General features: G+C 35.5%; 4 protein-coding genes across 8 annotated transcripts; 2 read left to right on the top strand and 2 right to left on the bottom strand.

Annotated features, from left to right (window-relative positions):
- Window positions 1–22: 22 nt before the first annotated feature.
- On the top strand, window positions 23–6,551 carry LOC124953645. The gene is made up of 12 exons (XM_047505331.1): window positions 23–521; window positions 598–675; window positions 742–836; window positions 925–1,002; window positions 1,068–1,214; window positions 1,340–1,415; window positions 1,505–1,692; window positions 1,776–1,920; window positions 1,991–2,206; window positions 2,275–2,393; window positions 2,460–2,592; window positions 2,684–6,551. The coding sequence occupies exons 1-12, from the start codon at window positions 180–182 to the stop codon at window positions 2,996–2,998; spliced, it is 1,932 nt and encodes a 643-aa protein (XP_047361287.1). The 5' UTR covers window positions 23–179; the 3' UTR covers window positions 2,999–6,551.
- Window positions 3,104–7,604, bottom strand: LOC124953647 (uridine-cytidine kinase-like 1). 2 transcript variants are annotated; one of them, XM_047505337.1, is made up of 11 exons: window positions 7,445–7,604; window positions 6,158–6,423; window positions 5,957–6,057; window positions 5,324–5,494; window positions 5,136–5,242; window positions 4,875–5,045; window positions 4,710–4,781; window positions 4,271–4,522; window positions 3,981–4,190; window positions 3,716–3,901; window positions 3,104–3,646 (listed from the first exon to the last, which is right to left on the bottom strand). In XM_047505337.1, exons 2-11 carry the CDS (start codon window positions 6,208–6,210, stop codon window positions 3,329–3,331), a joined length of 1,641 nt encoding a protein of 546 aa, XP_047361293.1. In that variant the 5' UTR covers window positions 6,211–6,423; window positions 7,445–7,604; the 3' UTR covers window positions 3,104–3,328. The 2 variants fall into 2 exon arrangements, with proteins under 2 accessions (XP_047361293.1, XP_047361294.1); XM_047505338.1 differs by having other exon boundaries at window positions 3,369–3,621; window positions 7,445–7,602.
- LOC124953650 (ras-related protein Rab-10) lies at window positions 6,536–9,449 on the top strand. 2 transcript variants are annotated; one of them, XM_047505345.1, is made up of 5 exons: window positions 6,972–7,748; window positions 7,869–7,929; window positions 7,999–8,137; window positions 8,251–8,340; window positions 8,426–9,449. In XM_047505345.1, exons 1-5 carry the CDS (start codon window positions 7,622–7,624, stop codon window positions 8,609–8,611), a joined length of 603 nt encoding a protein of 200 aa, XP_047361301.1. In that variant the 5' UTR covers window positions 6,972–7,621; the 3' UTR covers window positions 8,612–9,449. The 2 variants fall into 2 exon arrangements, with proteins under 2 accessions (XP_047361302.1, XP_047361301.1); XM_047505346.1 differs by lacking the exon at window positions 8,251–8,340 and having other exon boundaries at window positions 6,536–7,748.
- LOC124953648 (protein lifeguard 1-like) lies at window positions 8,945–13,860 on the bottom strand. 3 transcript variants are annotated; one of them, XM_047505340.1, is made up of 6 exons: window positions 13,745–13,860; window positions 12,405–12,470; window positions 11,634–11,720; window positions 11,376–11,559; window positions 11,016–11,286; window positions 8,945–10,915 (listed from the first exon to the last, which is right to left on the bottom strand). In XM_047505340.1, the coding sequence occupies exons 2-6, from the start codon at window positions 12,451–12,453 to the stop codon at window positions 10,556–10,558; spliced, it is 951 nt and encodes a 316-aa protein (XP_047361296.1). In that variant the 5' UTR covers window positions 12,454–12,470; window positions 13,745–13,860; the 3' UTR covers window positions 8,945–10,555. The 3 variants fall into 3 exon arrangements, with proteins under 3 accessions (XP_047361296.1, XP_047361295.1, XP_047361297.1); XM_047505339.1 differs by lacking the exon at window positions 13,745–13,860 and adding an exon at window positions 13,379–13,531; XM_047505341.1 differs by lacking the exon at window positions 13,745–13,860 and adding an exon at window positions 12,609–12,630.
- Between the last annotated feature and the right edge of the window lie 69 nt (window positions 13,861–13,929).

The raw sequence follows: 13,929 nt of genomic DNA, 5'->3' as shown, positions 1-13,929 counted from the left end.
GTCACAGACGTTCGTTCTCTCCATTAAGATTCAAATAACAAAACGATTAACGTTTGGCTAATTAAGTTTGTACCTACGTCCGAGAAACTCGAATGTCTCCGTAGAGAAAGAGAGATTCTTTCGAACGGACGCGAAATTCGACTCTTAGTAGCGCGCGCGAGATCGTACACACTATCAAAATGCCCGGTGGTGTAGTATTTTTAGTGTGCATTCCTACTTTGAGTTACGAGCACGAACTAGTTTTTGGTATCCCCGTGAAACCCCCGAAAAAATCTGAAGAACTTACTCCCTCTGTCGCCGGGCCTAAAGTCGATTTACGATTGAAAGAAGTGAAAACTAAAGCACAGCTACTCACGCTCGACAACAACGACGATGACGACGACGACGACGACGACGACCTGGAGAACGAGGTTGCGCTCGTTGGCGACGATGACACTGATTTGGACATTTCATCGCGAAAATATTCACGTGCTCGGGCTGCTCTTCGTTCAAAGACACCTATCTTCGTTTCCATGGAAACGGTCAACTTTAGATATTTACTCTAATTACTAATTAATATATTTCTTTATAATATTTTTCTTAAATTCGTTCTGGCAGGTGTTGACGGAATTGCTAAAGAAACTCAAAGTGGAGCACGTTGTATGGTGCAAAGACAAGGAGAACATGTACTACGAGGTAAAACAATGAATGTTCTTCTATTTATATTGAATTGCATCTCTATTTTCCTCTCTATCGGATTAGGTCATATTCCCAGTTCCTGCTGGCGATGCATGTGAAAACTGTATACATTGTCTTACAGAGATGGGCATAGGAGTCAAAATGAATTCCATCGTCAGGTAAAATGCATCTACGGCGCAAAGAAAAAGAAAAGAAAAGAAAAACACCAATAGATAGTAAAATAAAATAGTGAATTGATATTTTCAGTGTAATACCGACTCAGTGTACCTATAATAGCGTGGGATCTAACGGATCGGCAATGATCAAGGACGAAATAGCTCGCAGGTAATTTCGAACTGACGAGCCCTCTTTATTACTTCGTTACCGTCGTAACTCGCTTGGCGTTTCAGGAAAAAAGAAGCTCAGGATCGGAAGGATGCTTGGACTGATTTCGTAGATTCTATACGTTCAAAGTTGACGGTCAAGCAAGTGGTGGATGGTGTTCGAAGTGGCGGCGATCTTTCTTTCGATTACGTTCTACTGGTGTTAACGGCAGAGTAAGTAAAAGTATTTCGTATTATTGTACGATACAATGAATTTTTTTTTTCTTTCTTTTTTTCTTTTTCTTTTTTTTTTTTTTTTTCTTTTTTTTATGAAATAATAAAAAGTACAAAATCTTTAGTTGTTTAGCTGCGTTGGGTCTTGTTGAAAACAGTGCAACCAATGTGGTAGCAGCCATGTTGGTATCACCTTTGATGGTAAGAGAGATTCGTTGTTTGACGAACAGACAACGCGCACAAAGTACATATTTAGTTTCTTTCAACCCCTTGACTTTATTTGAATAAAGGGACCCGTTATGTCTTTGACCTTTGGCACGATAATAGCAGACAGAAGTCTTCAATTGATTGGATTGAAGAGTCTCTTGTTAGGTATATTCTTGTCTATACTTTTTGGATTTATATTTGGCCTTATCCTTGGCACGACAGAAATGCCTTGGGGTTTCAACGATTGGCCGACCGACGAAATGAAAGGCAGGTAAGCTGTCATTGATAGAATGAAATGAAATTACTCGAGTGAGAAAACAATCTCTAGTCTAAATAACGAAATATCTTCCATAGAGGTAACTACAGATCTCTTTGGATGGGTGTACTGTGGGCACTTCCTTCGGGTACAGGTGTAGCCGTAGCCTTGTTGCAAGGTAGTAATGGTCCTTTGATCGGTGTTGCTATATCCGCTTCGTTGTTACCACCGGTTGTTAATTGCGTAAGTAAATACTCAAACGAAATACGATATAATCGAATTGCATATTAACGTAAGTCATCACTTTTCATAGGGCTTGTTTTGGGCTCTTGGATGCATCTGGTTGATATATCGGCCTATCAAAATGCCACACATAAAAGGAGAATCTTATACCGATTTCAATAGTTCTTACGTATACGTTTATACAGATTATCTGCCCGTGGAGTTCTTTTGCAATGGGATTATCAGTGCATGCTTGACCTTTATTAATGTAATGTGTATTTTCATCACGGCGATAATAGTTCTCAAGGTAATCCACTCGAAGACCCATATTCGTATTATTCATCGTATTATCTATCTTTTATAATGTTATTTTAGATTAAGGAAGTAGCCGCGCCGTATACTTCTACACCGGAATTAAGACGATTCTGGGAACATGATATACGTTTGGTTCGTGATAAAAATATTTCCAGAGATAACAGTTCTCTTGATTCAAGGTGAGTGAGCGTGTAATCAAATGATACAGACAGATAACATTATATAAATGAATAATGATGTAACAGCTATTATGACGGGTTGAGTAAAACTAAACAAAAAGTATTAGAACGAACTCTAAACGAAGCCGTACGCGAGGCAATCGACGACGAGACCTTTAGAAAAGTTCAAAGAATGAGTTATGGGCATGGGGCAGAAGAGGTGAATGATGAAAATTTGTTAAAAAATATAATTAAACGTCAGCAGATCGCGGTCCAACGAATCAAAATGATGAGAAATAATTAATTTATAGATCACTCCGAAACTTGGCCTTCCTATGCACGTTGCCGTCAATAACGGAGATGGAAGGTCAAGGGACGAAATAATTGATCGTTCCACGAGCGTTGATCGTCCATCAAACGGTTTACCAGATTCTACAAGTACCAACGAAGACCTCGAGGCTCTTGATAGACTGATCACATATCTTCTGGGTCAACCAATTAGTACTGCTAACAATAACTTGGATACATGGCGCCGATCGCGTCAAGCGAGCGCTAGAGGTTACAGACAACTATATGGAACTGGTGCAGCCGCTGAAGCTGGTAACATTGGTACAACACCTTTCTAAACAATTCAATAAAGTGTATATGTGTGTGTGGGTGTATGCACACATGTACGCACGCACGCACGCACGCACGCACGCACGCACGCACACACATCATAAAAGATAAAATACCAATGTGATTAGAATTTATTACAAACTTATCTTCGACAAAGAAATCACGTAACAGGGAGATGATTAAGAAATCACTGTAACTGTACAACTCTCCGAACAGGGGAGAAATTGAAAACTTAAATAATAAGTTGTACGAGAGAAATGATTGTACGCGCTATCACAATAACGGAGGCAAGAAATCAGTAAGATTACAAACGATCGGTTGTAACAACATAAAATTCGTTAATCGTCTATGGAAGATGGCTCGGTACCGAAATATCTATCACCAAAATTACCGATACCTGGTAGTACGTAAAATTTATTATTTATCTCTGGATCCAAAGCGGAAGTAACTATTTTCACTTTTGGAAAAGCATAGGCGATAGAATGGACACCTGATTCCGCCATAAGTAAAGAGACTAGTAAAACATTTTCTTCCGCTACGTCGTGATCGAGAAGAATTCTAATGGCCATCATAGCAGCAGCACCGGTTGCTACCGTAGCATCCATTAATATGACTCTGTAATCCTTGATATCTTTCGGAAGACGCAAATAATACAGCTATGAAAGAAGAATTGCATCAAAATTTAAGAACAGCTTCGAAATGACGTTTACTAATATAATAAATACCTCAGGTTCACCAGTCTGTTGATTCGTTTGTATTAAAATTTTTCCTATCCTTATGTCTTTACATACATCTCGAACCGCCTGTTCCATCGTTTCTCCAGCTCGTAATATAGACACGCCACAGATCTTGTCTGTCGCACCACGTTTCCCTTGATAAGGTATTCCTTGCGGTGTCTCCACCGTGACTTCCTTCGTTATTAAACGATTTGGACGAATTATTACTCTTTCCCTTACCTTTATTTATTTAAATTTTCTTTCGTCGCCTTACCTCGAACGGTAACAGAGACAATGCGTACTCTATCACCAAGCGTATCAAACGTTTCGAATAAAATATAAATTCATCTCTATAGGTATCCTTGTTTCTTATAAACGTATGTAGACCTTTAATTTGTGGTGTATCAGGTAGTAAATACAAAGACGTTGGCAATGGTTGACCTATGTAAGAATGGGCTAATTGTTCTCTAAGCTTAAATCCTCTCTAAAATCAAGAGAACATAATTGCGCTTAAAGGAATTTGATATTCAGATCACGACAATAATGACATATACAAATGCATACCAATTGCAATTGCGTATGCACATGTTGTACAATAAGTTCTATAGCAACTTCATTTTCTCCGCCGCGAGGTACAATAATATCGGCATGGACCATAAGCGGTGCTATGTAATAATAAAAGGCAGGTTGTACCATAGTACAATATTGTTTCAGGACACCTTCCAGGTCTCTTCCTCTTTGCGATATATCTCTACGTAATCTTCGTGCAAGTCGTACGTCGGCATCGGTATCAACGAATATCTTCATATCGCACATCTTTGCGATGATTATGGAAATAAAAAAAAAAAAAAAAAAAAAAAAAAAAGAAAAAAAAAAGAAAAAAAAAGGAAAAAAAAAAAGAAAAAAAAGAGAAGGAAAAATTCAACATACGGACTCTTACTTTCTGTTTCAAGATTTAAGATATTCTGACATCACCTAATTAAACACTTCATTAATTACTTACCTTCAATACGTCCACATTATAAAAGGTAAATATTCCCTCAAATATAATGACATTGGCGCCATACATTGTTTTCTTATAAAAAGAAAACAAAGAGCATGTTACATTATAGGAAGTAGCACTGAAGAATGGGTTCGCATACTAGTCCTATTTAATTTAACAACTTACAGTCCTACTTTCTCTACGATGCGTTACAAAATTATAAATAGGAACTTCCACCATTCTTCCCTCTTTTAATCGTTGCAACGTAGTCTTAAGAAGTTCTATATCAAACGCATCCGGATGATCGAAGTTATATTCGTTGCGTGCCGCCATTTCATGCTGTTTTTCATTTAATACCTACACATCATTTAATTTAATATTAATTTAATTTAATTTAAATACTTTCCCTTTAATTAAAAATGGAAATATTAATTGTATACTGCATACTTTGTAAAACGAATCCATACTGAGAAGAGTAACCCATTGTACGCTCAACGATTCTATTATTTTTGTAGCTACTGTAGTTTTTCCCGAAGCACTACCACCGCATATTCCTAAAACACATTTATCGCTGTTTTCATATGAACTTTAGTTTATATGAACTATATTCTACTAGGACACGAAAAATTCCTTACCAATTACGAAGGGTTCTACCTGCTGTCCCGCGGAATTATACCAAGGCGGTCTACCAGCCGTATATATGGTTCCTCTCTTACTTCTAATGATAGATTCCGCGGATGTCTTTTTACTAGATTGCGTCATACTTGTAGTACGTTGTCTTCTCGAGCGTGGTGATTTTTGCAAATCTGTTGTATCAAATATCGTACGATTTACATCGATACAGGTTTGTGTCCTTAATAAATGGTGAAATTACCAATGATAATCATTTTATAATCGTACGGTAAATAAGGAAAGAGGAAAATAATAGAGGAGGGGAAACGGGAAAAGGAAGGCATTAGTACTTGTAGTGGAAAAAGCTGTCTTCTTCGAGAAGGTAAAGATATCTGTTTGGAATAAATGATCATCCGATTGTTACCATATGCGAGTACTCCATATTTCTTTGAAGGAAACTCTTTCGCAACCTTAAACGTTAAAAAATAAACGAGATAACGAGATCACACGGATAAATCGGAGACATACTGTTGAGGGAGGACGGATAGAAGAAGTGTTATTACTTACAATGTAAGAGGATGAATTCATCGTAAAGACTTTATCTTTGAAAGAAGATAAAGGATAAGAAAAACAAAAATAAGAGAATACGTTCGTACCAGTGGAAGGTGGTCTTGGCGATTGGGACGTGGGTGTCGCTTCGTCGCAAATTTCATCGACGAGACATTCACAATCGTCCGAATAAATTTCTTCATCCTCGCTAGATAAACGAAGCAAAGAATCAAAAAAAGGATAAACAACGTTTGTTGATTCGAAGACATGGAAGAAAGGAATTAAAAAGGAACGTTTGAAGAATTTACCTCTCTGAACTCGCCGAGCTGAACGGGTCGTAATGTTTTACCTTCGCAGCCATGTTCTCTCGTCACGTGTCGTCTTAAACCACGGTGCCCGGTGCAAAAGAGAAAGACGATATTTTTCAACGTATCCGTTGGAAATCCATCGACGATAAAACCCCCATACAGCTCGAGGAAACTGCATACTACGTTGTTGCGGGACAACAAATGACGACTAGCGTTCATAGCGCCGCCTTACGACGACATTCCGAAGCTTCTGCCCTTGTCCCTCGCTTGCGAGAAGAGAGACACGCAAAAAAAAACTCGTACACGTATTTCTTACGTCCTGTGCGACATTCGTATGCGTTCTTCGTCGATTACACCGTACTATATACTATAGGCTATAGAGGAGAACGATGGATGAAATTCAACGCGAAATCGATCGTTTCTATAGTATAGTATAGTATCGTGATTATAAAGTTAGCGTGCATTTGCAACAAAGGCGTAATATACTTTCCTATCGCGTTCCTTCGTCGCGAATCCCCATTCTCCTCGAATCTCTACAAGAATATAAACGAGAAAAATTCCAGAAAGTAACATAATTGATCTGCGATTAAATCGAATGACGCAAAATTAGAGAGAGAGAGAGAGAGAGGGAGACGACGACGACGACAACAACGTTGATGTTACTGGCAAAAGAAAACGAAGGAAAAACTCGACTCTATTTTTACGCTTTTTCTATGTAATTGTCAAACATGTGGATCGAACGAACGGGGTGACAAAAAAAGAACACAGATCGCTTTGTGCTCGGGAGGAGAGAGAGAGAGAGAGAGAGGGGGGAAGACCGTTGTTTAAGTTCCAAGATAAAAAAGATGAATAGTATGAGAATTGCTAGTGACATCCCGTGGTAACCAAAAGGATCTTTCTACGAACGATCGTTGAGACGCATCATTCGTACTTATACACATAGATAATACATAAATATGATAGGGGAAGTTGTATAATGCGTTAAAAAACATACACGTCGTCGTCGCCGTCGTCGTCGTCGTCGTCGTCGTCGTCGTCGTCGTCGCCGTCGCCGTCGTCGTCGTCATCGTCGACGAAACATGTCGCTTGAAAAAACGATATAGATATAATCGTATTCCGACGATCTTAGGAAAAGCAAATTCGTCATCGTTTCGCGAGCGCAAAACACGAAGTCACCCCAATGCCTTTCATTGCTCGCCGCATCGTCGTGCGTCGTCGCGTCGTCTTTTAATAGTTCTCCCTGTGACCGGTTTTCCCGTCGTTTTACCGTCGAGACACTCATTTTACCTCGAAGACGCGCCCTCGTTCGACCTTGAAATTCTTCTATATCGGCACGTAAGCGTTCGATGTTCGAAACATCCTCGATCCTCAGGATATCCTCTTCCTTTTGTGCACTATTACGAGCAGTCGTTCTTTTCCCCCTCTTCAATTCGAAGTATTCTTAACGAGAAGCAGCTCCGTGAAATGGCGAAAAAGACGTACGACCTGTTGTTCAAGTTACTCCTCATCGGTGATTCCGGAGTCGGCAAGACTTGTATACTCTTCAGATTTTCCGATGACGCTTTCTCTACGACCTTCATATCTACCATAGGTGAGATTTAAAGCGATTAATCACCTTCGATCAGTCGTTCTTTTTTCCATTCGATTGTTTCCCAGAATGATTTTTCTTCGATCATTTAGGTTAGACTTTAATCGTCATATTTTTTTACAGGTATTGATTTCAAAATCAAGACCGTCGAGTTGAAAGGGAAAAAGATCAAATTACAGATATGGTAAGAAACGTCGTAACTTGTTATACAATCCCTTTATACAATCCCTTTTAAATGGAGATCTCTTTGTAGGGATACCGCTGGCCAAGAAAGATTTCATACTATCACGACGTCCTATTACAGAGGTGCCATGGGTATAATGCTTGTTTATGACATAACAAATGAAAAAACATTTGAGAATATAGTTAAATGGTTAAGAAATATCGATGAGGTAAATATTCTTTTCCAAAGTTTTTTTCTCTCTCTCTCTCTCTCTCTCTCCTTTATAACGCAACATCAATTATTTCTCAATCCTGTCATATTTCATAATCAATACTCTTGCAGCATGCAAATGAAGATGTAGAAAAAATGATACTTGGTAACAAAAGTGATATGGAAGATAAACGTGTTGTTAGTACTGAGAAAGGGGAAGCAGTAAGATAAATATTATATACTTTAATCAATACCAATAGCATTCTAACAGTCATGTTGCTAACAAAAAAAAAATTATTTCTTTCAGATAGCAAGAGAGCATGGTATTAGATTTATGGAAACATCGGCGAAAGCTAACATTAATATTGATCGGGCATTCAGTGAATTAGCAGAAGCAATTTTGGAAAAAATTCAGGGAAAAGAACCGCAGGATGCTCCGGATAGAGTAACTGTCGATAGAAGGGTGGAGAGAAGTTCCAATCGGTGCTGCTAATTTTATATTATTTATTTAATGGCGCATAATAAACTATCTATATCTATCTATCTCTATACACATATATACATACATATATATATATATATGTATATATATGTATATATATGTATATATATATATGTATGTGTATACACACACACACACACACACACACACAAATATATATATATATAAACGCGTGCCACTTGAAATAGATTTGTGGATAGATATAGAACATAATTTAAAATATAATAGCATAATTAAACTCTTTGTGACACTGCCTGATCAAAACTGATTCAGTTAATTGGATGTCAATTGTGGTAATAACATTGAGTACAATTTAATGAAAGGTTGTCTACAAATTATCCAACTTTATTTTTCAATGTAAAATTCTTTCATTATAATCCACAGGCTTCGGAGAATGAACTGTAAAGGCTATTTTATGCATACATAAATATATTTGTAAGTGTGTCTAATGCACGTATACAGACTGAACCACCGTTGATGAAGAAAGCTAATATAAAATATCTATAAATATTAGCTTTATCGATAAGGCTTCATTTTTTCATACGAAAATATGCATTAGTGGTCGAACAAAGTTATATCATATCGTTTGTTACAAAGCAAAAATTTGTTACCATAAGAAGCATGAGAATGAATGCTAACATTTTAAACATTTTTATCTCTATTATCTATCTAAACATTAATGCTTTTTCATATGAATGTTGCACATCATATGGCTTCTTTACAATTAAGTTCCAATTGGATCCTTTTTAAGTTTAAATTAAACCAAAAGCTTTTATCCTATTTGTGTAAGAACAATTTACTATAAATATAAATATTCAAGATTTCGAAATTATTCTATTATTGCTCTATGATCCTTTCAGTACTAATATCATATATTATATTTCGATAAATCGAATTATGCGCTTTTTTACGAAATACTTAACAAATACGAATGAAGTCTTTACCGTATACAAATACAATGAAAAATAAAATAATAATTATTTTGTATCTGTAACTTTTATTATTCAAACATGAACAAAGATTAAACATATTGAGAAATATCTATATAAATACATAAAGAGTCTAGAATTTTCTATTAATCGCTAGACTGCATGTAATACTTACATATAATATATAATATTTTCCTTATTAAAGTAAGAAGTAATAGTATTAATAGCATCAGCAATTGTATCATTCAATTATAAGTCCTATATAAGGTGCATAACAGTAATATTACGAGTACCCGAAGGAACGGGCCGTGAAGGTAACTTGGTATCGGGGGGCGGGGGAGGGAAAAAAGAAAATACAAGTAGAGGTAGTTTCTAATTAAAATTTTCAACGGGTAAAAATTGAATTGTCAGAGATGAAAGTCGTCCCTGAGAGATGACATTTCTCACTTTGCAAGAGAATAAATAATCGGGTGGGGGGGGGGCGGGGGGAAGAAAGACTAATCGAAACGAATTAATTAATAAAACTGAAAATCATTTGCACGTTTTATACGAAATGACCTCATCTAAATAATCTTTATCTTTAACTTGATTGAAATTATAATAATGATTGAATGCGCAACAACTAAATTAACGAGGATAAAATAATTACCGATGATATTCATATCAAAGATCGAAAAGAATTACATAATACACATAATTTCAAGGTAACAACAAGATAATAAGAAATATTTTTCACTAAAGTGAAAGACTTTAAAACATAAAAAAAATTCAGTCAGATGGTAACCAATCTTTGTGTTCTTTCTGTTGTCCATGAATAGGAAAATATGTAAAATTCTCTTTAGACAATAAAGATTCGCTTTACACTTCTCCCTTCCCTCACCTGTGAATGTACTCTCTAAGAAAGGGTATATAGAGAGTCAAAGCGAGGTGACGATAAATTAAAGCCTACTAGCCGCATTTAGTAGAAAAGTTTAATACAGCGGAATGCTCAAGTATTTTCTTTACATTAATCCCGAGACGCGCCAATGATAGTAAGAATGTCCAAGAAAATGTTAATAACATCTAGATACAAATTCAATGCCGCAAAAATGTACTCTTCAGGAGAAGTCGAATACTTGTGTTTACCTCCGATTATCATTTGAGTATCATAAATCAAATAGAATGAAAAAATAAGGGCACCTAACGATGCGTAAACAAGCTGCATGATCTTACTAGGCCAGATCATTGCAATAATACCGAATATAAGTAAGACGATGACGGCTATGAATAAAATGGTATGACAGCTGGTAAAATCGTATTTCGTTTGAAACGCAAAAATTGTTAGCGCTAAACAAATAGCTGCTGTTATTCCGACTGCCATCAATACCTGCGAAGAGAAAAGATCGCATATTAATAATATATAATTAACTAGTACTAATAACTAGTTCTATGATAAAGGATAATTTCCTTCTTAAAATGTAACTTACTTCTTCTGATTTGTAAGTAGACGCAGCCATCGCTAATAAGACTCCCTCCGCTAACGTAAATAAGAAAAGAAAGATGAAATTCATCGGAGCCTTACGTCTAACAGTGGTACAACAAGCCATACAAATGATCAAAATTATTGTCGCGGCAAAACAAATCCAAAATATTTCTCGATGTTGCATCGCCCATCTCTGTGTTGGTTTATGATACAGAAATGTAGCTATCAATGATAAAGTAATCAATAGCTGAACCATTAAAATGGAATATACTTTTCTGTAAATAAAGAAAAAAGTAATTATTTCATTCCATGAATCATGATCGACAAGAACGCTGATCAATGGTTTAAATATTAAGATTAATACCTAATAAATCCATTTCGTATTGTTTTGTCGCTAAATTCAAATCCCTTTACATCGTCTTGTAAAGGATCTTCTGCGTAACTTGAACCATACATTCCTGGCTGTGGAGTTACACCAAATGGTGTTCCAGTGGTAGGTGGAACGTGACCGTAAGGTGGTATCCCTGGTGGTGGTACAAATCCTGGTGCTAAAATAATAGAAAATATAATGTAACAAATATAATCGTTTAGGCAACTTGTCTATTAAACGAAGTTTCTTTACGTGGCGGAACGTTTCCTCCGGAATACGGAGGTGGATATCCTTCCTGTGGCGGTGGATAACCAGGATTTTGTGGTGGGAAAGGAAAACCTATATAACAAATATTGAAAAACATGAATGAAAATATTCCAATAATATCCTCTATATTATGATATAAGCATGCATTATTGTGAAGAATTATTATTACACGATTGTGATAAACATTAATACATTGCCTGCCACATTATACAGAAGATATGAATGACATATTTCTTTCTTGCAGGACCACGTCAGTCATATATCTATGATAAATGTCGTTTACTAATCGCCCAAAATACTATGCCTTTACAGAGAAACTGTATTTGATTAGATTGATACGGAGAAACTTTTGGCACATATTGCATTAATATCTTTAATCTATATTTCCTACGGGGTCACAAGATGCTGGCATATTTTATATGCACATATATACACATATGTGTGTGTGTGTGTGTATATATATATATATATATATATATATATATATATATATATATATATATATATGCATATATGTATATATACAGATTATGAGTAATAAAAAACAAATGTAACAACTTCTTTGATGATATTCGTTAATCTTAATGAATACGGGATTATATATATAAATATCATAAAGATGAGATGAAACGACAAATGCCGCCTGAAGCATTATTGTAGTGCATTCTGCAGGTTGTGTTTATATGCTGTATTAATACAACAAATTAATATAAAAATGGAGTATAATTTTTGTTAACGTAAAAAAAATATTAAGACCTTGTTGCCCTGGATAGTATCCTGCACCTGGTGTGTTCCAAGTGGTCATCTTTTTGTTTGTATTAACTGAAAAAGAATCTATCATTATAACCAGTTGATATTGTGTAATATAATAAGAAAACGGCAGCATAAGAATGTATCAGCAACCTTAAAGACGTAAGGTAATAACACGCTAATAATATATAAACATATATATCGTCTTACATTATAATCGTGTGTGTGTGTGTGTGTGCAAGCGAATGTAGCTGAATAATAGAGTTAAAAAAACGATGAATACAGCTAAATTCTTCGAATAATGTACATCTATCTTATCTATAATAAAATCTTTTGTTATTATTTGATAGAGATAACAATTACTAACATATATACGATAGAATACGTCGTCCTAAGGCTTATTATTACTATAGATGCATTATAACCGTTAACTATAACAATTCGATGTTACGAAGAAAATACGTTCGTCGAAATGTTAAAAGGGAAAAAATAATTAATTAATTATTTGCTAATAAACAACGAAGAAGAATTCGTAAATAAACGAGGACAAGGACAATTATCCAAATGTTTAACATTCAAATCGATATTTACAAATCATAGACAAATCTATGTATTAGAGATATAAGACGTAGTTTTTTAATAATTAAAACGAAGCTTAAGGTAAGACGTCAATTTCAGATATTTTCTGGTTATTTCGGTTTTTCCGTGAAATTGTCGAGATAAGTCGAATCAGATACGGAAACAGTACGAGATAAGTATATTATGTGTACCGCTCGATCGTTACAACACTTTGGGCAATAATATACTTTTGTAAAATTCGATAAATATATTATAAAATGTTGATCGAACGCATACGTTAGCAAAATGATAGCAAGTACATGTCAATTGGATGTATTAGCTTCTAGAAGGTATCTTCTAGAAATAGTTATAATCAATAATAAGGCACATACGTGCGACGAATGCGATTTGTATTTATTTACCTTATGACTTTGCTTTTGACAACTCTTTCCCGTGAAAGAATAAGATGTAAAAGACCGAAAACTCGTAACTTGTACGAAGAAAAGTCTTCGACTCGATGAAAAGCCAATTTTAAACTGTTCTCACGCAATTCAATTGTTAATATATATATATATATATATGTGTGTATATATATATATATATATATATGTATATATATATGTCTTCCAACGTAGCAGAATGAACAACGCACTTCGGCAAGTTTTAATGCTTTTCTAACCAAAAGTAATTGATATCAAGTAGGATGAACTACAGGGGCGTGACGTTGGTTTCTTTTAGGTTAGGCGCCTGCGCGAAATGGATTTACCAACAAGAGAAAAGATACCTACCTTATTATATTTAGGTCATATATCCATAGAATCGAAGATTAACAATTAAAGAGTTTTCGAGCTGAAGGGTCTTCATCTCATTAATAAAAAAGAAAATCGATAAGAAGAAGTATTTCCAAATATTTCCAAGTAGCGACAATCTCTTTCTGTAATAGCTCTGTTCTGATTGGCTAACGAGTCGCGTC

The sequence above is a fragment of the Vespa velutina genome, chromosome 13, assembly GCF_912470025.1.
Source record: "Vespa velutina chromosome 13, iVesVel2.1, whole genome shotgun sequence".
Taxonomy (NCBI): Eukaryota; Metazoa; Arthropoda; class Insecta; order Hymenoptera; family Vespidae; genus Vespa; species Vespa velutina.
The sequence above is the reverse complement of the archived record's forward strand: the minus strand, read 5'-3'. Positions and strand labels throughout refer to the sequence as shown.